This window comes from Mustelus asterias, chromosome 4, assembly GCF_964213995.1.
Source record: "Mustelus asterias chromosome 4, sMusAst1.hap1.1, whole genome shotgun sequence".
NCBI classification, from domain to species: Eukaryota; Metazoa; Chordata; class Chondrichthyes; order Carcharhiniformes; family Triakidae; genus Mustelus; species Mustelus asterias.
This window is the reverse complement of record NC_135804.1, coordinates 12,424,107-12,451,424: the sequence shown is the minus strand read 5'-3', so window position 1 is coordinate 12,451,424 and position 27,318 is coordinate 12,424,107. Positions and strand designations below refer to the sequence as shown.

The 27,318-nt window shown below is 41.7% G+C and overlaps 1 protein-coding gene across 2 annotated transcripts in view; it reads left to right on the top strand.

Moving 5' to 3' along the window:
* Positions 1–27,318, top strand: part of wwox (WW domain containing oxidoreductase) — a 924,282-nt gene that overhangs the window by 259,757 nt on the left and 637,207 nt on the right. For both annotated transcript variants that reach the window (XM_078210560.1, XM_078210561.1), the window contains exon 6: positions 8,613–8,701. In XM_078210560.1, the coding sequence (XP_078066686.1) occupies positions 8,613–8,701 (89 nt within the window). The remainder of the gene's footprint in view (positions 1–8,612; positions 8,702–27,318) is intronic.

Genomic DNA, 27,318 nt, shown 5'->3' with positions numbered 1-27,318 from the left:
TCTCATAGTGACTGCAGCTTATTTCTTAGATCAAAGATTTAGTACCAATTTGGCAAAACAGTGATCATTAGGCTTTGCTGCCAAATACGGCATTCACAAAAGCCTTTAGAACAAACTGAGTCCCGGTATGTTGTGATACTGCCTGCCTGGCCAGCATTGTAAAAGTGCTAACGAATCATTACATGACAGTGGATTACTTAATTGGAATGAATCCAAAAGAGATGTGAAATATCTTCTGGTATAAACAATGAACTATTTCCTATTTCTTTCAGTTTAAAAATTTAAAGTGAAATTATAAGCATGAATAATGCATTAATTATTGTGGCAGTCGTATTAAATGAAATTGTAACTGGACTAAATACTGTTTATCTGTGCTCTGGTCTTGTACTGTCAGATATTGTAGTAATTTTCACGCATTAGTGAAGATTGCCTTGTGATAAATGACAGGTCATTTGGTATTGGTCTTTCTGAGATCACTCCCTGTATTTGGATAATCATCGTTACAGTTTATAGTAAGTTTTACATAATTTAGTGAAACAAACTGCTGCTTTTTGGAGTTAATCAGATCTGTATTAATTTAATGTATGTTTTTGTTATCTGAAAAAATGTAGCTTGGCGTGTATTGCAGCAGACAGCAGCTTTGTTAGTCTAGTACTGCATCACTGGTTCCCAGGAGGGCATGCTGCCCAGAACACCAGTGATATGGCACATATTGCTTTATGTCAAATGTAATCTTGTTTTCTTCCTGCACTAAATAAATCTTCAGTCCAGCTTGAAGAACATTTATGGTTGTACCCTAATAAAAATAAACTGTTTGTGGTAAAGCGTAGTTGACATTTATCAGCTTATTTGTGGGCTCTTTTGCTGTCTACATACAACACAAAACATAATTTGTCATTTTATAAATACATTTCGACCTAAAATCCTGCCAGCATCTGTTAGTGTGCAGAGGATTAATGTTGTGTGCAGCTTTAGCACATCACTGCATTGCCAGGCAGCAAGACTAGGCCGTGACTTCTAGCTTTGTCGGAAGATTAAGTTTCTGGCAGGATGGCTAACTGATGAGATTTTTTTTAGTGTCACAAGATAATACTGAGGCCGATGAAAAGACAGAAGTTAAAAATGCTGCGTATGATTTCATCTGCCTGGCAAGTATTATTATGCGCATTTTAGCCAGTGGTTTGTATTTGAATAGGGCCACTTCTTGCCCACTTTTGCTGAATGTCAAACTTCAGATTGTCAAATAATTTCTGCACAGTCGTATTTTTGTCTACTTCTGAGAAGTGTATAGAAAGCAGTAGAGTTCCCACCACTTACACTGCTGTGGGCAACTCGTTATATTGGTTTTGAACAGATCAAGCAACTCGAAACTGGGCACCCATGAGTTGCTGTCAGCCATCAGTAGCAGCAGAATCGTTTACAGCCATAATGTCTAACCTCATGGCCTGGCATATACCCCATTCTAAAATTACCATCAATCTGGGGGAAACCTGGCTCAGTGAAGAGTGCAGGAGGGCATGCCAAGTACAGCACCAGGTCTACCGAAAAATGAGATGTCAGCTTGCTGAAGCTACAACACAGGAGAACCCGCGTGCCACACAGTAGGAACAGCATATGATGGACAGAACTGAGTGATCCCACAACCAACGGATCAGATTGAAGCTCTACGGTACTGCCAGATCCATTTGTGAGCGACGGTGGACAACCACACCATTCACTGGCGGAAGAGGCTCCACAAACATCCCCATCCTCAATCATGGGGGAGCCCAGGACATCAGTGCAAAAAACAAGGATGAAGCATTTGCAGCCATCTTCAGCCTGAAGTACCAAGTGGATGAGCTGTATCCAAGGTCCCCAACATTAGAGATGTCAATCTTCAGCCAATTCAATTCACTCCACATGATATCAAGAAAAGGATGAAGGCTATGGCTACTACAAAGGCTATGGCCCCTGACAACATCTAGAAGTAATGCTGAAGACTTGTGCTCCAGAACTAGCTGCATCCCTAGCCAAGCTCTTCCAGTCCAGCTACAACAAGGGCATCTAACCAGCAATGTAGAAAATAGCCCTGGTATGTTCTATACACAAGAAACAGGATAAATCGAATTACTGCCCCATCGGTAGGGCGCAGTACTCAATCATCAGCAAAGTAATGGAAAGTGTCATCGACAGTGGTATCAAACGGCACTTACCCAGCAATAATCTGCTGGTGATTTTCAAAAGAAGCAAATGTGATGTGATTTTTTTTTCACACAGCGAGTGGTTTGGGTCTGGAATGTACTGCTTAGAAATGTGGTGGAGGCAGGTTCAATCGAGGCATTCAAAAGGGCATGAGATGATTATTTGAATAGAAACAACATGCAAGGGAATGGGGAATAGGCAGGAGAAGGGCACTAAGTCATAATGCTCATTTGGAGAGCTGGTGCAGACACGGGCCAAATGGGATCTTTCTGTGCCTTAACACTTTGTGTGCACTTCTGAATGATGCACTGCAACCACTCACCAAGGCTTTTCCGACAACACCTTCCAAACACGCAACCTCTGCCACCTAGAATGAAAAGAGCAGCAGATGTCTGGGACTACCATCACGTGCAAGTCCTTTCCAAGTCACAGACCATCCTGACTTTGAACTATATTATCATTCCTTCAATGTTGTTGGGTCAAAATCCTGGAACTGCCTTTTTAACAGCACTGTGGGTGTACCAGCAACACATAGTCTGCAGCAGCTCAAGAAGCCAGCACACCACTGCCATCTCGACGGCAATTAGGACGGGCAATATATGTTGGCCTAGCCAGTGATGTTCACATCCCATGAAAGAATGCATATTAAAAAAAAATTTGAAATGTCAGGGGGTAAGATGTCACTCTGTATTTTTATACAATATAAATACTATTGTGAAGTGTAAAATTTTAAACACTGGACAAAGACTTTAAAATGACTGAAGTCATGGTAGGCTGTGACTCAAATATAAGGAACTTTTTGGCATTCTGAGAAGCTGCCACCTCATTCTCTCTGAAGACACACTAATGACCCAGCGAGCAACTGAAGACCAACTTCCAATTATACAAAGACCATTTTCATTTCTTAAGCAAGGCCTAGTCAGCACAGTCTCCCAATCTGCCTCAAAAATGGACACTACAACCGCTTTTAAATTCTTAATGGTTGAAACATTAACCACCTCAAGAATCCAAACAAAGGAATGTGCGTCCTTTGTCAAAGCCGAAGTGAAAGAATGGAAGTCGTCACCTGACCCCCATCCTAGCTGGGAGAGCCGGTTGACCTGTCTTGCTGCACTGCCAATTAGTCTGCCATCTTCCATCTAACAAGCAGCAGCTCAGAACCAGAGCTTTATTTTGGTTTGAATGCCTGGCCCCATCTATGCTTTTTCTACTGGAGCTGGAACTGAGCGGCATGGTGGCACGCACAGTGGTTAGCACTGCTGCCTCACAGCGCCAGGGTCCTGGGTTTAATTCCGACCTCAGGTCACTATTTGTGTGGAGCTTGCACATTCTCCCCATGTCTGCGTGGGCTTTCACCGGGTGCTCCGGTTTCCTCCCACACTCCAAAGATGTGTGGATTAAGTTGATTGGCCATGATAAATTGCCCCTTAATGTCAAGGGGTTAGCAGGTAAATAAGTGGGGTTATGGGGATAGGGCCTGGGTGGGATTGTAATCAGTGCAGACTTGATGGGACAAATGACCTCCTTCTGCACTGTAGGGATTTATGGTTCTAAAATTCTGTGCCAGTGCCTACAAGACTAGTTTGCCTCAGTATGCCCACCTCATCATGGAAGTCATCTCCACTAGAAAAGTGGATTATCCAGCATTAGCTTCAAGGTGTCAATTGTTCCTTTAATTCAGAAATCTACGCGACCATTTCTGAACAATTTTCCATAGGAAATACTGTTACCTGACTGGACAGAAGAAAAAATTGAATTTTAATAAAAGCACTTTGTTGCTTAGTTACTCAGAGTGGAGAAGCATAATTGAAACTTCAACCTCAGCTATCATTTGAACTCCACTCAACAGGACAACTTCCAAGGCTACAAAATTAAGTACTTGGGACATCATCTCATTGGAAAGGAGAAACTGTGAGACATTTCCCTCAAATATTAATCTGCTCTGAAAGAGCTTTTGTCATTATCCCACTCAAACAATGGGCTCAGGACAACTGCATTCTGACCCATGTGGATGGGGTTTCAGAGAAAGACCAGGAAAATGGCTCCATAAAAGTCAAAAATGCACCCTTCTGCACTGCAGGGATTCTATGATTTTAGTTTCAGCCTGCCTGTGAAAGAATACATCATTGGACTCTGGATTTATGTGAAACAATAATTCTTACTTTATGTGTGATCTTTTCCCTGTACCTCTTACTTTTCTGTATCCCTGTTTTACTCCATGAATGCAACATTGGGGGACTTTGTGAACCCTCTTCCCGAAAATGTGTATAAAATAAACTGATCTCTCTAATTTTATCCTATCTTGAGTTTGATATGGGGTTATTAATAGAAAGTTGGATCACACCATAAGCGAGGGTGTTTGAGAAGTGCACCATGACTTATGAAGGGAGAAATCAAAGTCAAAACACCTTTCTGTTTACAGATAGGTGGTGAGAGGAGAAATCGGGACTGTTTAAATTTAACTCCTTCCTGTCCATAACGGAAGTCAATTAGCCTACACTAAGGGGCAATTTAGCATGGCCAATCCACCTAACCTGCACATCTTTGGACTGTGGGAGGAAACATGAGCATGCAGAGGAAACCACTGCAGACACAGGGAGAATGTGCAAACCCTACAGAGATCGAAGGTCGGAATCGACTGGCGTCCCTGTGCTATACGGCAGCAGTACTAACTACTGTGCCACCATGCTGCCTCTAATGCTGTTACTAAGGTCATGTCATTCTTTGTCATTATGAGGAGCGGACCGTTAGACTGGTTGGGTGGATTTCCTGCATTATTTCCATCTCCATGACGTTTTTGTCTGCATGTGGTTCTGAAGCACTACCTACAGCAGATGGAACGTTCAAGAAGGCGGCTTAGCACCATCTTCTCGAGGGCAACCCAGGATGAACAACAAATGCTGGCCTTATCAGCAACATTCACGCCCCATGAAAGAACATGGGGCGGCATGGTAGCACAGTGGTTAGCACTGCTGCTACACAGCTCCAGGGACCTGGGTTCGATTCCCGGCTTGGGTCACTGTCTGTGTGGAGTTTGCACATTCTCCTCGTGTCTGCGTGGGTTTCCTCCGGGAGCTCCGGTTTCCTCCCACAGTCCAAAGATGTGCAGGTTAGGTTGATTGGCCATGCTAAAATTGCCCCTTAGTGTCCTGGAATGCGTAGATTAGAGGGATTAGCGGGTAAAATATGTAGTGATATGGGGGTAGGGCCTGGGTGGGATTGTGGTCAGTGCAGACTCGATGGGCCGAATGGCCTCTTTCTGTACTGTAGGGTTTCTATGATTCTATGAACAATAACATTACATGCAGTTTACTCTTTATCTGAGTACAATTTAAGAACATTGTACAATTAACATTATCAGTGCTGTGTTTGGGCACAGCCAACAAGAGGGGGAAGGGAGCTTCTGTATTGGTATGTTTAATTAGCTATGTTAAAGCATGTTTGTTAAACTCTGGAAGTTCTACTCCTTAAGACCGGGTTCTCTTTATTGAATCATGCACTTTTGTTAACTATATAGTATAGACCCATAACTTCTGAGCTCCAGGGTGTTGTAACTGGGAGCTACCCCAAAGCTGCGCTGGGAATTCCCCCTGCTGGAAGTTCTCTAATAATTTCCTGGGATGTTCAAATTTTTGTTGGGCAATTGCCCTGCAATTGGAACCATCCAAAAGTATGATTTAAACCACAAACTTCAGATGGTTCCAACCTTATATTAATAGTTACCCAGGGAAAGTTCAAAGAATGAAGACCACTCCTGGTTAACTGATCCTCCCCCATCATCTCGTGCACTTGCAAATCTTGTCCTGTCCTAATTTTATATTAATCTTTCTAACTATAGAGATTAAATTGTCCTAACCAAATTACAGGGGTTTCAACCCAGTCCTGGATATGTACTCCCCAGATGGTTTCAGCTAAGATCAGTAAGTGCCAGTTGCACATGTAATTAAGTACATCATTCACTTAAGCCAACAAATTCTCACTTAGGTTGAGTTAGGTCTGGAACCTGATTCTGGATGCAATTGTTTTCAAAAATTGACAAATTTCCATGTAGGTTCTCCAGATCATCTGCCTTAACTTCGGAGCAAGAGAACAAAGAACAAAGAAAAGTACAGCACAGGAACAGGCCTTTCGGCCCTCCAAACCTGCGCCGATCATGATGCCTGCCGAAACTAAAACCGTATGCACTTACGGAGTCTGTATCCTTCCATTCCCAACCTATTCATGTATTCGTCTAGTTGCCCCTTAAATGCCGCTATCCTACCTGCTCCCACCACCTACCCAGGCAGTGTGTTATCCTCTGTGTAAAAATACTTGCCTCGCACATCTCCTCTAAACTTTTCCCCACGCACCTTAAATCTATGCCCCCTAGTAGATGACTTTTCTATCCTAGGGAAGAGCAACAAACTATCCAGAGCTGAGAAAACAAAATGGGGAAAAAAACCACCGACATCAACAATATTTACCCAGTATTTTCAAGGTTTCAAGTGTTTTCTGCATAGTCTGAATTCTATTGTCCTCCTGCTTTGGGACATTTTTTAAAAAGGTGCTGTATAAATGCAATTTTTTCCCTTTGACTGTGTTAAACTGGACTACCACCAAGCTAAAAATAGATAACACTGTTTCATTTTTTTTCCCACTTTCCTCGTGCTATATTAAGCTGATCACAAGGTATAAATTGCTGTGCTGACTCTGTAAAGATTGTGGGCTGTAGATTAATTAATTGCATCTGGTAAAATTGCAAAATTGACAAAAATAATTTATTACAGCAGATCTCCCGGTAGGAGTAGCTACAATCAGATAGATAGACAGACAGACAGAATTTATTGGGAGAGTATCGTGATGTATCTCTCAAAGAGTTAATGTTGGAGAGGAAATCGTTTTTGATTTAGGAGTTTGCCACTTTGCCAGAGCATCACCCTAAACATAAAATTCCCTTTGATGAGGAATCTGATTTTTTTTCTAACGACACAATTAAGGTGGTAGCCCAGTCAATATCATTAATACTGTAGCTGCCCAAGATACATACTCTAAGATATTTTCCCCTGGATTTTAGGCTTTTAGCTTAATTGTTTTTCAAAAATTGTAAGAAGTTTATACTAGGAATAGTCCTATTTTGAGTTAACACTTCGTAAAAAGTGGCATGAAAATAACCTTTTATTATCTACCAGCAATTCTCAACAGTTCCATATAAATATTACCCATCTTGCTTGGTCTGATGAATACTGTGTTCTGAAATGTGGATTTTGAGCGTAACCAGTCATGTAGTTCTGATATCTGACAGATGACAAAAGTTATTTTTAGACAAAATGTGTCACATGAAAGCAGCTTCTTTCTGTAGCGGAAATAATTTGCAAAACAAATTATGATGGAAAGTACTTTTTTTTCTCGAAATTCATTCAGCAGATTGTCTTCCCTTTCTTGCTCATATGAGCCACCTTCCTTCTCTTTACCAGGTAACTTAGCTGAAACTAGAATTCAAACTAGAGGGCCCTAATTAAGAGCCTTGTGCTGTTGGATGTCGAATATAATTTTTAAACTTCAGCCACTGTGATCCTGTCCTCTGTGTAATCTGTATTTCCACAACATCATTAATAATGGATTTAAGATTTATGATATGGCATAAAAACCATAACAAAGCTTTTAGCAAGAATGTAAATCAGTTTTCATCCATGGGAAGAACTTTTTAAATAAAGCTCTTTTGTTTTGGAAAAGAGCTTTATGGTTGACCAGAAAATACAGAGTATTTACAAATAAAGATAGGATACTCTTAAGGTTGAATAAAATTGCATTTACTGTGGGTTTTAACACCATTCTCACCTACTCAATGCCATCTTTTTATGAACATACGTAATATAATGATTCATTTAAGGAAGAATGCATTACATGCCTCAGTTCAGAAAAGCTTTTAAGAGCAGTTGTTTTGTTTTGTGTTAACTTTCTTAAGTGCACTTTTTCCTCCTGCTGGGTTGTGCTCCAAATGTGTATTTACACAGCAGCTCACAACTCAGATTGCTGGAATCACTTCAGCAAATTGCCTTATACCCAAATAACTCAATTGGTAGTCCTACTATAAGATCGGAGTGGTGTGCGAGAAACGCATTATCTAGCACAAAAGTGCTTGACAAATGGAGTCAGCAAGAGAATGAAACTTATAATTTACAACCGCCAAACTGCCTCATCAAGCTTGTCACCTAAGCAGCTCAGAGTAGTCCATGTTTTATTTCATGAGCTGCACAGACAAGTTTTTTTTTATTGTGCCATTTCTCTTATACTCGTTTTACAGTGTTTGTTTTGTTGTTGAAAAATGGATTCAGCCATTAATTCATGATTGAGACCAATTCATAGCGCACTCTGTGGTTTTTAATATTTGCAAGAGCTCTGGTCATTGATGGCTCTAATTTGTTACATTGTGCACTTGTGTTTTGTTTCAGCATAAAGCCAAGGTAGAGGCTATGACCTTGGACTTATCTTCCCTGAGAAGTGTCCAGCAGTTTGCAGAAACCTTCAAGACAAGAAACCTGTAAGTAGACATCCTTGTTGGAAAACTTCATCATATATAGTAGATGGACTGATCGTAACACCATTCCCTAACCCCCACATTCGCCCACTAAATTTACTTAGAATGGTTTATTGCACTTACTGAGACACTTTTTACGATGCTAAGGCAGTAGGTTTGAGAAGTTTCTCCCAACCTGGGTTCTTTAGTCCAATGTTGTTTTATCCTGTTCACGTTTGATGGGTCTGAAAGTTTGCATTGGACTATTTTCAGAACTGTCTTCTCATTAGTGGGTCATAACCCAAAGATCTGGTCCTCGTAGCAACTTGAGATATTGTACCAATGGGCTACATCAAATGAGCCACAATTATTTATCAACATATCACACCACATGGTATAGGAAAGAAAAGGTCACATTAGTGCAGTAAGGGGATATTTTCAGATTGAGGTGAATATACGTCAAGGAGGTAGAGCAAATAAGCTTTGCTTAATTTTGCTATAACTGTTCAAGAATCATTGAATAGTTATGTTGTAAAGTATCAAGGTGCACTCAATGTGGAGACTTTGAAGGTCTGATTAAGTCAAAGACTTTTTTCTACCAGTATGCATACGGGGATTTAACTCAAGAGAGACTGTTCATGAACAAATTTTGCTGTACATATACATACAGTTTGCTGTATGTATATACACACATTACAATTGTGCTTGTTGCTCAGGCATCCAGTTTGCCATATGACCACAGACCGTACTAGACAATTACAGTATCAATGTCTCATTAGGAGACTAGACCAGTCTCCGGTCAAAATAAACATTTTCTTTGTAAAGCTAATCAAGCTCCTGCTGTGCCCATATTACAGTGACCATGTATCTTGTGAATGCAAGCAAGTTCCTCATCGCAGCAGTTAACTCTCAGTAACTCTAAATGAGTTTCTACTTTATATGCATTATTGTGGTTCTCTTTGTGTAGCTGAACTACTGTCTGGGTCTGAGCAGAATTTGAATTTTGCTTGAATTAAATATGTTTTTCACCCTTTGAACGTCTCAGCTTTGTGTCACCTTTCCATGTATGTGCCTGGATGTGCCATTACTTTCTGGACATATGCATCCCTATAGTTGACGCTGAGAAATAGGCTATTCAACCCTCTGTATTTATGCTGGTTCTCTGCAAGGATAGCTCAGCTGATCCCCCTGCAGTTTCCCTGCAAATTATTTCTATTCAAACAACTATCTAATTCCCTTTTGAAGGTCACAATTAAATTTGCTTCCACAATACTCTCAGGCTGTGCATTCCAGTTCCTAACCATTCTCTGCATCAAAAACATTTTTCCTCCTATAAGGAAAGGTCACATTAGTGCAGTCAGGGGATATTTTGTTCTTCAGCTTAATTCGCTGCCCTTTGATTTTCAACCCTTGCACCAATTGGGACTGTTTCTATCTGTTTTTTTCCAAACCCGTCATGATTTTGAAAACCTCTATCAGATCTTCTCTTCACCTTGGTATGGCTCCTGCTCTGCCCAAGACCTCAAGAAACTACAAAAGGTCGTGAATGGAGCCCAATCCATCACGGAAACCAGCCTCCCAACCATTGACTCTGTCTACACTTCCTGCAGCCAGCATAATTAAGGACCCCATGCAGCCCGGACATTCTCTCTTCCACCTTCTTCCATTGGGAAAAAGATACAAAAGTCTGAGGTCACATACCAACCGACTCAAGAACAGCTTCTTCTCTGCAGCCGTCAGACTTTTGAATGCACCTACCTTGCATTAACTTGACCTTTCTCTACACCCCAGCTATGACTGTAACACTACATTCTGTACTCTCTCATTTCCTTCTCTATGAACGGTATGCTTTGTCTGTATCGTGCACAAGAAACAATACTTTTCACTGTATGTTAATACATGTGACAATAATAAATCAAATCAAATCAAAATCTCTCGGGAGAACAGCTCCAGCTTTTCCAATCCACATCGCTGAAGTCTTTCACCTCTGGAACCATTCTCATAAATAGTTTCTGCCTCCTTGCTGAAGCCTTCATGTCCTTCCTAAAGTGTGGTGCCCAGGACTGGACACATTCCTCTGGGCAAGGCCAAACCTCCTTGCTTTTTTACTCTATACCTTTTAAGTTTAAATTTGTTTATTAGTGCCACGAGTAGGCTTACATTAACACTGCAATGAAGTTACTGTGAAAACCCCCTTGTCGCCACACTCCGGCGCCTGTCTGGGTACACTGAGGGAGAATTTAGCATGGCCGATGCACCTAACCAGCACGTCTTTCGGACTGTGGGAGGAAACTGGAGCACCCGGTGGAAACCCACGCAAACATGGGGAGAACGTGCAAACTCCGCACAGACAGTGACCCAAGCTGGGAATCGAACCTGGGTCCCTGATGCTGTGAGGCATCGGTACTAACCACTGTGCTACCATGCCACACAGAAACCAGTATTACTTTCCCAACCTGTCAGCTGCTGCCTTCACTGATATCTATGCATAACCCCCAAGGTCACCCTGCTTCCGTATCCCTTCAGAATTGTGCCTTTTATTTTCCTCCTCTCATTTGTCCTATTAAAATGAACCACTTCACACTGTTCTGCATTAATTTTCATTTGCCATGGGTCTATCTATGACTTTGTGAAATCTGTCATTATCCTCCTGACCATTCACAATACTTTCAATCTCGATATCATCAACTTATTTGAAATTGTACCCTGTACAGCCATGTCTAAGCCATTGATATAGATCAGGCAAAGCAGCGTTCCTAGTTGTGATCCCTGGGGAACCCCACTCTTTACCTCTGGTCGCCGCATTATAGGAAAGATGTGGAAGTGTTGGAAAGGGTGCAGAGGAGATTTACCAGGATGTTGCCTGGTATGGTGGGAAAATCGTATGAGGAAAGGCTGAGGGGCTTGAGGTTGTTTTCGTTAGAGAGAAGAAGGTTAAGAGGTGACTTAATAGAGGCATACAAGATGATTTGAGGATTAGATAGGGTGGATAGTGAGAGCCTTTTTCCTCGGATGGTGATGGCTAGCACGAGCGGGACATAGCTTTAAATTGAGGGGTGAGAGATATAGGACAGATGTTAGAGGTAGGTTCTTTACTCAGAGAGTAGTAAGGGTGTGGAATGCCCCACCTGCAGCAGTAGTGGACTCGTCAACATTAAGAGCATTCAAATGGTTATTGGATAAACATATGGATGATATTGGAATAGTGTAGACTAGAGGGGCTTTAGATTGGTTCCACTGGTCGGCGCAACATCGAGGGCCGGAGGGCCTGTACTGCGCTGTAATGTTCTATGTTTACCCTCCTCGTGTCTGAAAAACAACCATTCACTTCTGCTCTCTTGATGCCTGCCACACAGCCAATTTTGTATCCATATTGTCCCATTCTTTTATTCTGTGGCTTTGAGATTGCTGACAACTCTGTTATGTGGCACTTTATCAAATGTCTTTTGAAAGTCCATGTACATCACATCAACCACATTCCCTCATCGATCCTCTCTGTTACTTCATCAAAAAAAATAATTAAATTAGTTAAACATGATATGACTTTAACAAATTAATACTGGCTTTCTTTAATGTAATCCTATTTTTTATCCTACTGTCATTCAGCACAAAATTAGAAAAATATTTATATTCCCACACTGATATTCCTGAAAAAACTGGGGGGGGGGGGGGGTCGATTCTCCCGGCTCGCTGTGCTGTCCTAGCAGTGCAAAGAGCCAGGAGACATAAGCGGAGGCTGTTTAGCGAGCTTTCTGCTGGGCGCATGACCTCTGGATGTCTCCAGTGATCAGGCTGGCCAGCAATTGTGAGGCCAGCAGTGCGGGGCCACTGCACATGAACCAATCTCGGCAATGACAGATTGGCGCATGCGCAGTGGCCTGCGCAGCTGCCGGCCTCTCCAGCGGGAATAGGCCCCGCCCACTGATTTTTATAGTGATTCACGCTAGCGCACTCAGTGATGCACAGCATGTGGGAGATTCAATTTGAAAATCTTGCTGGAAAAAAAAGTGGGATTTACTCTAGCTTTTAACGCAAATTCGGCACTTAGAGTTTTTTTGGGAGATTCCCTGCCCTGATCTCCCACAGCAGCTTAGGCAAATTTATCGAGTAACTGCCCTCTACTGACGAGGGAGGTTACTGGGTTTGACTCCTGATCTATATTGTGTTAGCGTATCCCATCTAGATCTGATATCGGTGCTGCAGTTGGTGTCAATTAATGTGGGTGAGGAAAGGAAAAATCACTCAAGGTTGTTACCTCAACTCAACATACCTGTTGGGTAATGTGAAGATGTGGAGATGCCGGTAATGTGAAGACAGGAACAGGCTTGTCTGCAATGCTTCTGTGGCCAATTGGTGGGTCAACACTCGACTTTAGTACCTTAGGACAAAAATAGATACTTGGGTCATGTCCTCTTGAGGTAACCAGCACCCATGGAATCAAGTCCCATCAAGGTGCCAACAGCTTCGAGTGACGGGTGGAATTTTGTATTGAATTTATAAAGAAAATGAAGCAGTAAGTACAGTACTGTGTAGCTGGGCTGCCCACTTGTATCAATTCCTATTTAACAGTCCGACGCATTGTTATTATTGCAAGGGTGTAGAAACAACTCTGAAACTAGATCCAGTAGAAGCTGTATCTCATTGCTCCTGGTTTGATAAATATTTGTGTGCATGCTCTGTGGGACGAGGTTTGATGAATGATTTACTGTAAAATAAAACACGAAACAATGGGCCAAGGTCACTTAGGGATCACGAATTACGGTGCCAAACATGCATAGTTTATATTTAAGTTAAATCAACATTCAGAAGTAGTGTGTCTGGTTTCTATCCCTTACTTATGCAAAGGGAACTTGAAACAAAAGAACTTTTATTGGGGATTAAAGGAAACTTTAAAATGCATGTAAAATAAAACACTCTCATTTGGCAACTCAATTTCAAATGAGCAAATTGAGAACTAAAATGTGTACAGTATGTGTCTGCGGTTAAAAACTAAACGTACTTTAATTAAAATGGAACAAAATAAGAATAAAAAGGGGGAAGGGATCAGTTGCAAGCTGATAAAGTATTGGTCTAAGTGTCCCCAGGTTATACATATAGAGAGGGGAAACCAAGTAACTGCTAGAATGCAATAGCGCATTAACTTTGTAGGTGTGATCTGTGTACATCCATTGTTGTTCTCCATTCCAAAATTTTTTTTCTACCTCTGGAACAATTATTTGACATACATTGAGGAAGAAAATGGAACAACATGCTTATTAATTTTAATCCAGGGGCTCGTGCGTCTTGAAGAAACTAGAATTCTTCAGATTTATTTCTCACCTCAGATTGATAAAGGTTTATAATTTATTTTTACCTCTCCAGAGAGACCACATTGTTTTGGGTGGGAAGTATATGTATACCTATTGTCTAGAACAGGTTGGACAGACCAGAAGGTCTTTTCCTATCCATCACTGTTCATAAGTTATAGCTGTACCCTTAACTGTCTGATTTTTATTGGGACATCATGCTATTGGAATAACTCATTGCAGCACTCACAATGGACTTGTCAATTGTACATAAAGCTATGCTCCATCGAACTGTTGAAAGGAAATCCTCTTTTCCAACATAGTGAAGTTTGATTGGCTATGTAAATAGTTGTGGTCCAACTACTCCACATAAGACAACCAGGTAAGTAATTTTGGACCAATCGGTTCTAGTTACACAATGGAGGTTGCAGAGGCCAGAGATCATAAGAACATAAGAAATAGGAGCAAGAGTAGGCCATCTAGCCCCTCGAGCCTGCCCCGCCATTCAATAAGATCATGGCTGATCTGAAGTGGATCAGTTCCACTTACCCGCCTGATCCCTATAACCCCTAATTCCCTTACCGATCAGGAATCCATCTATCCGTGATTTAAACATATTCAACAAGGTAGCCTCCACCACTTCAGTGGGCAGAGAATTCCAGAGATTCACCACCCTCTGAGAGAAGAAGTTCCTCCTCAACTCTGTCCTAAACTGACCCCCCTTTATTTTGAGGCTGTGCCCTCTAGTTCTAGTTTCCTTTCTAAGTGGAAAGAGTCTTTCCACCTCTATCCTATCCAGCCCCTTCATTATCTTATAGGTCTCTATAAGATCCCCCCTCAGCCTTCTAAATTCCAACGAATACAAACCCAATCTGCTCAGTCTCTCCTCATAATCAACACCCCTCATCTCTGGTATCAACCTGGTGAACCTTCTCTGCACTCCCTCCAAGGCCAATATATCCTTCCGCAAATAAGGGGACCAATACTGCACACTGTATTCCAGCTGCGGCCTCACCAATGCCCTGTACAGATGCAGCAAGACATCTCTGCTTTTATATTCTATCCCCCTTGCGATATAGGCCAACATCCCATTTGCCTTCTTGATCACCTGTTGCACCTGCAGACTGGGTTTTTGCGTCTCATGCACAAGGATCCCCAGGTCCCTCTGCACAGCAGCATGTTGTAATTTCTTTCCATTTAGATAGGTGCAAGATATAGGAATATCCAAGAAAAGAGGAAAATGAGGGCAGAAAAGTAGAAGAAAGAAAGACTAACATATGGGCCGGAATTTTCCCGTCCTGCCCGCCACGGGAATGGTCGCGGGCAGAGGGCAGACCATGCAAAGGTCCGTTGACCTCAGGCGGGATTTTCCAGTTTGGAGGTGAGTGCAGCCATAAAATCCACCCATGGTGTCTTGCATGATCCTGGCATGGACAAGAGGAGCTGAATGGCCTCATTTTGTGCTGGGTCTTTTTTATGGCTCTCTGATATCCTAAAGTATTTTGAAGTGTAATCACTGTTATACTGTAGAAAACTGTAGGAAACATGGCTGCCAGATAATCACTTCCAGTGGTATTGGCTGAAAGATTATTTTTATCTGAATCTAGAACACCAGGGATCTTTTAAATCCATCTGAAGTTGCAGGTGGGATCTCAATTTAGTGTCTCACCTCAAACATGGCACCTGATGATGTAGCACTGATCTGTCAACCTAAGTTTTCTGCACAAGTCATGGAATGGGACTTGAACCCACAAACCTTCTGGCTTAGAGGCGAGAGTGTTGTTACCGAGCCCATACCTCTAATTTTCATTCGGAACATTAATTGTAAACATGAAAAAAGTCTGTTCACTCCCATCATGTACAATTTATGAAACTTATAATTCTTCAGAATGTCATGGTTTTTAATAATCAGCACACTGAACATAGTCCATTTCATGCCAAAAGATAAGATATATTAGAATGTTTAGTACCTCTGCATAAATATATTTGGTTATATACCATATTCTGTTTATCTTAAGATTGCATTACTGAACAGATGATTTAAATGGTTGCCAGTGAAGGATTTAAAAATTGCTCATTTTTAATCTTCAGTTTGTCATATAATTTATGATTCAATAAGAACAATTCCTAGCTGGCAAGGCCAGCAGTTGTTGCCCACCTCTAATTGCCCCTGAACTGTGTTGTTTGCTCGTTCATTTCAGAGGGTAGTTGAGAGTCAACCACATTTCCATGGGCTTGGAGTCACATGTGGGCTAGATCAAGTAAGGATGGCAGATTTCCTTCCCGAAAGGGAATGAGTGAACCAGCTGGCTTTTACCACCATTGACAAGAGTTTCAGCACCTGACTATAGTGTGCATTTATAGCCGGGACTTACAATCCGAGCTGAAATTGAAATGCATCAGCGCAGCCTCTCTGGGGTTTAAGTCCAGCAAGCACAGGAGAGTTGAAGAAAGGAACCAACATGCCTTTTTACAGAACTAACTGCCATATTGAGGTAGATTTTTAAAGGTGCAAGTCAGTAACTGAGTGGGTTAATGAATGGATGACTGGCTGAGTGTGTATTTGGATGATCGGGGCAGGGAGTGGTCGGGTAATTGGGGGAGGAGGAAATTGGGTGATGGGGGGGGGTGATGGTGGCTAGTCATGTTGTTGGCGTGTAGTCAGTTTGGTGAGGGGGTGATTGGGTGAGAGTCAGTTGTGGTACTCAAATGAGTTATGCTGGCTAATCTCTGAATTAAACCAGGTATTAACAAGCGTAATATTTTCAGTGTAAGCATTCAAGTAAAGTGGGATTCTCCGATCCCGCCAGAAGTGCACCCACGCCCATGGGTTTCGCAGCAGTGTGGGGTGACATCATTGGGAAATCCCATTGATAGCGGCGGGACCAGAGAATCCCGCCACTAGCAAACAGCGCACCACCTTCTACTGCTGCGAAACACGTGGCTGGGAAGCCACTAAATCTCACCCCACATATCTGGCCCAAATCTCTGACACTGAGCTCAACATTGGAGGCATTTGTGAAGGGTCCAGAAATCAGCCGATCTGAAGTTTGAAATCCCTGGGCAATTGCTGCACATGTGTATGCATCAGCACTTCCCTGGACTTAGTCCCATCTCTGATGACCAGACGAATAACAGAAGGTTTGGGCTATTGTTTTAAAACCAGATTATTTTTGTGTGGTCCGTTTGTGATGTATTTCTTTATAGGCACTTGACACGGGAAGTTAAAATAATTAGTTGTATTATTTGATATTCCTACAAGGAATTATTTTTAAGCAAAATGCATTGCAACAGGTTATTGAGTTACTGTGGCCTATTAAAATAATGTAATAAAATTACATATATAAACAGCAGCTCTGTGGGTAATACCTAAAGGACAGTATACATGGTATAATCATTTGTCTCAAAGTGGTCCTGACAGAGAAATAAACCACTGCGCTTCTATTCATCGTAGTATAAAAATAATTTTCTTAATACTTTGTACAATAAAGTGACATATGACCTTGGCTTGTAATTTTAAAAAAAAGTATATAAGATATCTGTATCTGTCAGAGGACTAAATGAAGTGAAAGCTACATTTTGAAAAAAATAATTATGTTTTACAGGATTTATTGTGACCCATTAAGAAAAGGATGGAGGGGTAAAAGGCTTATTAAATTGAATATTCACAGTAGGCTGCTAAAGTTAAAGGTTCGAGACGGCAGTGGTTGGTATGGCTCCAGGCACTGATTTCTACTCAGTATTACCATGTGCTATTGCAATAATAATTTTGTAAAGGCTCGAGCATTTCACTGAAGGAAGCTGCTGCTTTGTAATGTTCACTTGATGTCTAAGTGAAAGGACCCATGGAAGCAGGAGATGCCCCAGTTAGTGGGACACTGATGGACTGAAGGGGTGCAAAGTAATGGACAGCTGCTTAATAATTTAAAAATGAGAACTAAGTTATGAGTCAAGTAATTGGGCTTATTTGGAGACAGTATATCATCAATGCTCCCTATATTTTGTTGGTACAAGAAACAAAGCTAATCACAAAAGGCTGGTATACACATACGACAAGTAATTAGGAAAGCTAATAGAATGTTATTGTTTATTGTGAGGCGAATTGATTACAAAAGTAGTTATCTTTCAGCTGTACAGGGCACTGATGAGACCATATCTGGAGAAAATATGTAAATGCGTTGAAGCAGTTCAAGGAAAGTCTACTAGACTAATTCCAGGAATGGGTATGTTGTGTTATGAGGAAACTTTGAAGAGGTTAGGTTTGTACCTACTTTAGAAGAGTGAGAGGCAACTTGATCAAAACCTTTAAGATCCTGAGGGGTAGTGACAGCATGGATGTGGAGAGAATGTTTCCTCTTGTTTGAGAATCTAGAAATAGGGGTCATATTTAAAGCTCAGGGGTCGAGATGAGGAGAATCTTTTTCACTGAGGGTCGTGAGTCTTTGGAACTGTCTTCCAGAGCGAGATAGATTCTTGATTAACAAGAAGGTGAAAGGTTATCAGTCGGCAGGAATGTGGGGTTGAGGTTACAGTCAGATGAGCCATGCTTATTGAGGGGCTGAGTGGTCGACTCCTGCTCCTAACTTGTGTGTTGTTCACAACAGTCTGATAGAATTTTGGAGTGTTTCTTATAAGACGTAGTTCCAACTTGTGCATGAGTTTCTTACTGTCTAACATTTAGTGGGCCATCAGATTAATGGATAACTGCCTAAGACATGCAAGTGAATGATAAACGGGCCTGTTTGCTGCTTGTTAAAAACGTGGAATTGTTTTGGTCATATGTATATTCTCTGCATAACAGCCAACATATTATACAACTGAGGAGCAAATAAAGATTGTTATGATCCCCATGGAGATTAATGAACTGAATTGACACCGTTGCTGACAGCTAGGAATTCCGCATCTGCCCCTTCTGCCCTCTACCTTAATCAGAAGAGGTTGTGCTGCTGCCAGGAGAGCCTCTCCTGTGGTAAAGGGGACCCAGTCGCCAGATTTCCTGCTGCCACATACTGCATTAAATCTAGCCCAAGCTTCAAAATCAGGGATTTTGATAGTTTCAGTTTCCGTCCCTAACACTTGTGGTTTCAGGAGTACATTTTCAATGTTTCACCGTAGTGATGCTTTCCTGTTGTTTCCGCTATAAGCAATGAGTGGATTGTTTCACACAAGTCTGAATGTGGATTGCCTTCGTAATATGCATTTGCATGTTAGATTTAAGTTTGGCTGGTAGATTCCTGGGTCCTGATGGACTTCATCCGAGGGTCTTAAAAAAGTGGCTTCTGAGATAATAGATGCATTGGCTTTAATTTTCCAAATTTTCTTAGATTATGGAAAGGTCCCATCAGCTAGGAAAATAGTGAATGTGACTCTTCTTTTCAAGAAAGGAAGGAGACAGAAAACAGAAAGCTACAGACAAGTTAGGTTAACATCTGTAAGGGAAAATGCTGGAATCTGTTGAGGAGGTTATGACAGGACAGTTAGAAAATCCCAATGCAATCAGGCAGTCAACAAATGAATGGAAAATCATGTTTAAATAATTTATTAGAGTTCTTTGAGGAGGTAACATGCAATGTAGATAAAGGGGAACATGTTGATGTGGTGTACTTGGATTTTTAGAAGGCATTTTACAAGGTGTAACGTCAAAAAGTAAGAGGTCATAGTGTAGAGGAAGGAGCAGTGCTCCAAAAGCTCGTGATTCTAAATAAACATGTTGGACTTTAACCTGGTGTTGTGAGACTCCTTACTGTGCCCACCCCAGTCCAACGCCAGCATCTCTACATCGTGTAGAGGGTAACGTAGGGTAGAGAGAGCTGATTAGCTGACGGGAAACAGGGAATAGGCAAATGGGTCACAAGGATCAATGCTGGGGACCTCAACTGTTTACCACCTATACCAATGATTTGGGTCACAGGATTGAATATATAATTGCTAAATATGTTGATTAGAAAGGCAAATTAGTAGCGAGGTGAAGGGTTATGGGGACCAGGCAGGAAGGTGGAGATGAGAGCAAGATGCAATTAGCCATGATCGTATTGAATAGCGGAGCAGGCTCGAGGGGCTGAATTGCCCACTCCTGCTCCTAGGTCTTTTGTTAGAACATAGAACATAGAACAGTACAGCACAGAACAGGCCCTTCGGCCCACGATGTTGTGCCGAGCTTTATCCGAAACCAAGATCAAGCTATCCCACTCCCTATCATCCTGGTGTGCTCCATGTGCCTATCCAATAACCGCTTAAATGTTCCTAAAGTGTCTGACTCCACTATCACTGCAGGCAGTCCATTCCACACCGCAACCACTCTCTGCGTAAAGAACCTACCTCTGATATCCTTCCTATATCTCCCACCACGAACCCTATAGTTATGCCCCCTTGTAATAGCTCCATCCACCCGAGGAAATAGTCTTTGAACGTTCACTCTATCTATCCCCTTCATCATTTTATAAACCTCTGTTAAGTCTCCCCTCAGTCTCCTCCGCTCCAGAGAGAACAGCCCTAGCTCCCTCAACCTTTCCTCATAAGACCTACCCTCCAAACCAGGCAGCATCCTGGTAAATCTCCTCTGCACTCTTTCCAGCGCTTCCACATCCTTCTTATAGTGAGGTGACCAGAACTGCACACAATATTCCAAATGTGGTCTCACCAAGGTCCTGTACAGTTGCAGCATAACCCCACGGCTCTTAAACTCCAACCCCCTGTTAATAAAAGCTAACACACTACAGGCCTTCTTCACAGCTCTATCCACTTGAGTGGCAACCTTTAGAGATCTGTGGATATGGACCCCAAGATCTCTCTGTTCCTCCACAGTCTTCAGAACCCTACCTTTGACCCTGTAATCCACATTTAAATTAGTCCTACCAAAATGAATCACCTCACATTTATCAGGGTTAAACTCCATTTGCCATTTTTCAGCCCAGCTTTGCATCCTATCTATGTCTCTTTGCAGCCTACAACAGCCCTCCACCTCATCCACTACTCCACCAATCTTGGTGTCATCAGCAAATTTACTGATCCACCCTTCAGCCCCCTCCTCTAAGTCCTTAATAAAAATCACAAAGAGCAGAGGACCAAGCACTGATCCCTGTGGCACTCCGCTAGCAACCTGCCTCCAATCCAAAAATTTTCCATCCACCACCACCCTCTGTCTTCGATCAGACAGCCAGTTACCTATCCAATCGGCCTACTTTCCCTCTATCCCACACCTCCTCACTTTCATCATAAGCTGACCATGGGGGACCTTATCAAACGCATGTTCAAATGGAGTGGTGTCATTTATTGCATGGGGAATAGAATTGTGACGACACTGTGCCTTTAAGAAATGTATTTTGGCCATGTTTCTGTGCAGAATGTTTACTGGTCCATTTTATCGAAGCCAATTTGTCTGGCTCCAGAAACACTGTATTGTTATTGCAATAACATAATTAACCTTAATTGCTCCCATGTTTGTTTTAATCTGAACGAATACAGAATTCTGTTGTTTTGGGTTTTCCTTGGGATATTTCAGCGTGGGGCTTGATTGGGTTGATTGACTCTCCTTGGAGTTTCTGATATTAACAGAAGATAAAAGTAGGATTGTTTTGCTACACTTGTGCTGAACATTGGTGAGACCAAATTGGAGTACTGTGTACAGTTCTGGTCTCCTCATTTAATAAAGGACATTATTGCAGGATCTACCATCTTTCTGTGTCCAGCAGTTGAGTGAGCACTTACTTGACTGATGAAATAAGGGTATTATCTTATGAGGAAAGATTAGACAGGTGGGGCCTGTATCCATTGGAGTTTAGAAGAATGAAAGGTGATCTTCCTAAAGTGTGCAATTCTTGACAGAATTAATATTGAAATTAAGTTTCCCTTTGTGGGAGAGACCAGAATGAGGGGGCAGAGATTAAAAATAAGGGATCTCTCATTTGAGACAGAGATGAGACTTGTTTTCCCTCGGAGGGTTGTGACTCTGTGGAACTCTTTTTTTCCAGAGGCAGGATCATTGAATATTTTTTAAGACAGAAGTAGATAGATTCTTGACTAACAAGAGAATCAAAGGGTAGTGGGTGTAGGCAGAATAGTGGTGTTCAGGCCACAATCAGATCAGCCATGCTCAAGGGGTTCAATGGCCTACTCCTGTTCCTGATTTGTTGGTTTGTATGTAACACTACCTGGTCTGCCATTTTTGCAGTATTAACCCCAAATATACTTCTGAGATTAAATTTTTGAAGTCTATTTCTGTAAATTTCTGCTGTAATTTTATTTGTAATAATCCATCGGCGATTATCATGGGGGATTTTAATCTACATATTAATTGGTCAAACCAGGTCGGTCAAGGCAGCCTTGAGGAAGAGTTCATAGAATATATCCGCAATAGCTTCCTTGAACAGTATGTAATGGAACCGACAAGGGAGCAAGCTCTCCTAGATCTGGTCCTATGTAATGAGACGGGAATAATTAATGGTCTTGCACTTAGGGATCCTCTTGGAAGAAGCGATCACAGTATGGTTGAATTTTAAATACAGATGAAGCGTGAGAAAGTAAAATCCAATACCAGTGTCTTGTGCTTAAACAAAGGAGACGATAAAGGGATGAGGGAGGAGTTGGCTAAGGTAGACTGGGAGCAAAAACTTTATGGTGGGACAATTGAGGAACAGTGGGGGACTTTCAAAGCGATCTTTCACAGTGCTCAGCAAAAGTATGTATCAGTGATAAGGAATGACTGTAGATAAAGACATAATCAGCCACGGATATCTAAAGAAATAAAGGAGGGTATCAAGTTGAAAGAAAATGCATACAACGTGGCAAAGATTAGTGGGAAACTAGAGGATTGGGAAATCTTTAAAGGTCAGCAGAAAGCCACGAAAAAAGCTATAAAGAAAGGTAAGATGGATTATGAGAGTAAACTAGCTCAGAATATAAAAACAGATAGCAAAAGTTTCTACAAATATATAAAATGAAAAAGAGTGGCGAAAGTAAACATTGGTCCTTTAGAGGACGAGAAGGGGGATTTAATAACTGGAAATGAGAAAATGGCTGAGGCATTGAACAGGTATTTTGTGTCGGTCTTCACATTGGAAGACACAAATAACATGCCAAAAATTGATGACAGGAAGGCTATGGCAGGTGAGAACCTAGAAACTATCATTATCACGAAAGAGGTAGTGTTGGGCAAGCTAATGGGGTAACGGTAGACAAGTCTCCTGGTCCTGATGGAATGCATCCCAGGGTTCTAAAAGAGATGGCGGGAGAAATAGCAAATGCACTAGTGGTAATTTACCAAAATTCGCTGGACTCTGGGGTGGTTCCCGCAGATGGGAAAACAGCAAATGTGATGCCACTGTTTAAAAAAGGAGGTAGACAATAGGCAGGTAACTATAGGCTGGTTAGCTTAACTTCTGCAGTAGGGAAAATGCTTGAATCTATCATCAAGGAAGAAATAGCGAGACATCTGGATATAAATTGTCCCATTGGTAAGACGCAGCATGGGTTCATGTAGGGCAGGTCATGTTTGACTAATTTGGTGGAATTCTTTGAGAACATTACATGTGCAGTGGACAATGAGGAACCTGTGGATGTGGTGTATCTGGATTTCCAGAAGGCATTTGACAAGATGCCGCACCAAAGACTGCTACATAAGATAAAAGTGCACAGTGTTATGGGTAATGTATTAGCATGGATAGAGGATTGGTTAACTAACAGAAAGCAAAGAGTGGGGGTAAATGGGTGTTTTTCTGGTTGGCGATCAGTGACTAGTGGTGTGCTTCAGGGATCAGTGTTGGGACCGCAATTGTTTACGATTTACATCGATGATTTGGAATTGGGGACCAAGTGTAGTGTGTCAAAATTCGCAGATGACACTAAGATGGGTGGAAGAGCAAAGTGTGCAGAGGATGCTGAAAGTCTGCAAAGGGATATAGATAATCTAAGTGAGTGGGCGAGGGTCTGGCAAATGGAGTACAATGTTGGTAAATGTGAGGTCATCCATTTTGGTAGGAATAACAGCAAAATGGACTATTATTTAAATGGTAAAAAATTGCAGCATGCTGCTGTGCAGAGGGACCTGGGTATCCTTGTGCAGGAATCTCAAGGAGTTAGTTTGCAAATGCAGCAGGTAATTAAGAAGGCAAATGGAATTTTGTCCTTCATTGCTAGAGGGATGGAGTTTAAAAACAGCGAGATTATGTTGCAGCTGTATAGGGTGCTGGTGAGGCCACACCTGGAGTACTGTGTACAGTTTTGGTCTCCTTACTTGAGAAAGGATATACTGGCACTGGAGGGGGGTGCAAAGGAGATTCACTAGGTTGATTCCGGAGTTGAGAGGGTTGGCTTATGCGAAGAGACTGAGTAGACTGGGACTACACTCATTGGAATTCAGAAGAATGAGGGGAGATCTTGTAGAAACATATAAGATTATGAAGGGAATAGATCAGATAGAAGCAGGGAAGTTGTTTCCACTGGCGGGTGAAACTAGAACTAGGGGGCATAGCCTCAAAATAAGGGGAAGCAGATTTAGGACTGCGTTGAGGAGGAACTTGTTCACACAAAGGGTTGTGAATCTGTGGAATTCCCTGCCCAGTGAAACAGTTGAGGTTATCTCATTGAATGTTTTTAAGGTAAGGATAGATAAATTTTTGAACAGTAAAGGAATTAAGGGTTATGGTGAGCGGGCGGGTAAGTGGAGCTGAGACCACAAAAAGATCAGCCATGATCTTATTGAATGGCGGAGCAGGCTTGAGGGGCCAGATGGCCTACTCCTGCTCCTAGTTCTTATGTTCTTAGAGCCAATGGGAAGGTTCTGGTATTGGTACACTCTTGTTCCAAGTTTAAATAGTGAAGTAAGGCACATTTGCTATATATTTGCAAGTATTTCTTTACTCCATCAGCCACAGTTTTGCCCGCTCACTTGTTCTGCTTTGCCTTTCACTTTATAACTTCCTGTTCATGCCACCATGCTAGTTAATACTGTTGCCTTTCCTCCTCACATTCACATTTGTTAAATCATGTAAATCAAGAAATAATGGGGCCTAATAAGAAATGTACTAATATAATCAAGGATAATTTTGACATCCATATAGATTGGATGAATCAAATTTGCAAAGGAACTTTATGAATGAGTTAATAGTGTATATACAGGACAGTTTCTTTGAACAATACGATCTAGAACCAATCATGGAATAGGTTATTTTGGGTTTACTAATTTGTAATGAGACAGGGTTAATTAATGACCTCATAATAAATAATCCTCTAGGATTAGGCAATCATAACATGATAGCATTTCAAATTTAGCTTGAGGGTGAGAAATATGGGTTCGAAACTTGCGTCTTAAAGTTAAATAAACCCAATTGAAAGAGAATGAAGTCAGAGTTGGCTGAAATAAAATCAGAAAATAGGTTAATAGTAAGATGGAAGACACTTGAGGACATATTTCATTACTCTAAACAAAGATATGTTCCATTGAGAAAAAAAAGATGTGAAGGATGCACAGTCAATGATTAACTATGGATGGCACAATGGTTAGTACTGCTGCCGCACAGCGGCAGGGATCCAGGTTCAATTCCAGCCTCGGGTCACTGTCTGTGTGGAGTTTGCACTTTCTCCCTGTGTCTGCATGGGTTTCCTCCAGGTGCTCCGGTTTCCTCCGGGTGCTCGGTTTCCTCCCACAGTCCAAAGATGTGAAGGCTAGGTTGATTGGCCATGCTAAATTCACCCTAGCATCAGGGGGATTAGCAGGGTAAATGTGTGGGGTTACGGGAATAGGGCCTGTAGGTTGTGGTTGGTACAGACTCGATGGGCCGAATGGCCTCCTGTACTGCAGGGATTCTATGAACTAAGGAAATTACGGATGATATCAATTGCAAGGAAAGATGGACAGTGCTGCAAAGATTAATGGAGCCCAGAATATTGGGAAAATTCTAGAAACCAGCTAAATAAGAGGGAACAATTGGAGTCTGAGAGAAAACTCGCATGAAATTTAAAAAAAAGTTTCCATAAGTGTATAAAAGAGTAGCGAAACTGAATCCTTGGAAGGTAATACGGGGGAATTATAGATGAGAAATATGGTAGAGATTTTGAACATGTGTTTTGTATCTCTTCTCACAATAGAAGACATTCACAAAGCATCCCAAGAATAATAAAAAAGCAGGGGGCAAAAGGCATGAAGAAACTTAAACCATGAGCACAATACTAGGAAAACAATATGGGATCCGCAGTAAGCTGGTAAGATGGATACAGAACAGGCTTGGTCACAGGAGACAGAGAGTAGCGGTGGGTATTTTTCTGACTGATGATCTGTGATCAGTGGTGTTCTGTATGGATCAGTGCTGGGACCCTGTTGTTTGTAATATATATAAATGATTTCGAGGAGGATGTAGGTGGTTTGATTAGTAAGTTTGTGGACGACACAAAGATTGGCGGAGCTGCGGATAGTGAGGAGGATTGCCAGAGGATACAGCAGGATCTAGATAGGCTGGTGACTTGGGCGGAGAAATGGCAGATGGAATTTAACCCAGAAAAAATAAAAGGTGATTTGGCAAAATGCAAGGCATGTTGGAAGGTCTATTGCATGAGGAAGTATACAGTAAATGGTCGAACCCTTAGAAGCATTAACATACGGAGGGATCTAGCCATATAAGTCCATAGTTCCCTGAAAGTGGCAACATAAGTGGATAAGGCGGTCAAGAAGGCGTATGGCATGCTTGCCTTCATCTGTCGGGGAATAGAGTATAAAAATTGGCAAGTCATGTTGCAGCTGCATCGAACTTTAGTTCGGCCACATTTGGAATATTGCATACAGTTCTGGTCACCACACCACCAAAAAGATGTGAAGGCTTTGGTGAGGGTACAGAAAAGGTTTACCAGATGTTGCCTGGTTTGAAGGGTATTAGCCATGAGGAGAAATTGGACAACTTGATTTGTTTTCACTTTAACGTCAGAGGCTGAGGGGCGACCGGATAGAAGTTTACAAAATTATGATAGACATGGATAGAAAGGATAGTCTGAGTCTTTTTCCCAGGTTAAAAATGTCAATTACTAGAGGACATAGGTTTAAGGTAAAAGGGGGAAAGTTTAAAGGAGAATGTGAGAGGCAGGTCTTTTTACACAGAGTGTGGTAAGTGCCTGGAGGTGGTGGTAGAAGCAGATACAATGGCAATGTTTAAGAGGCATCTTGACAGATATATGAATAGGCAGGGAATAGAGTGATAAGGACCACGTAGAGGGCAAAAGGTCTTTAGTTTAGAAAGGCATCATGTGTCGGCGCAGGCTTGGTGGGCCGAAGGTCCTTTTCCTGTGCTGTGCTGTACTGTTTTTGCTCTAAAGTGGACCCCTTTTACGCAGATTCAGAAGAAATTATAATGGGGATTAAGGGAATGGTAA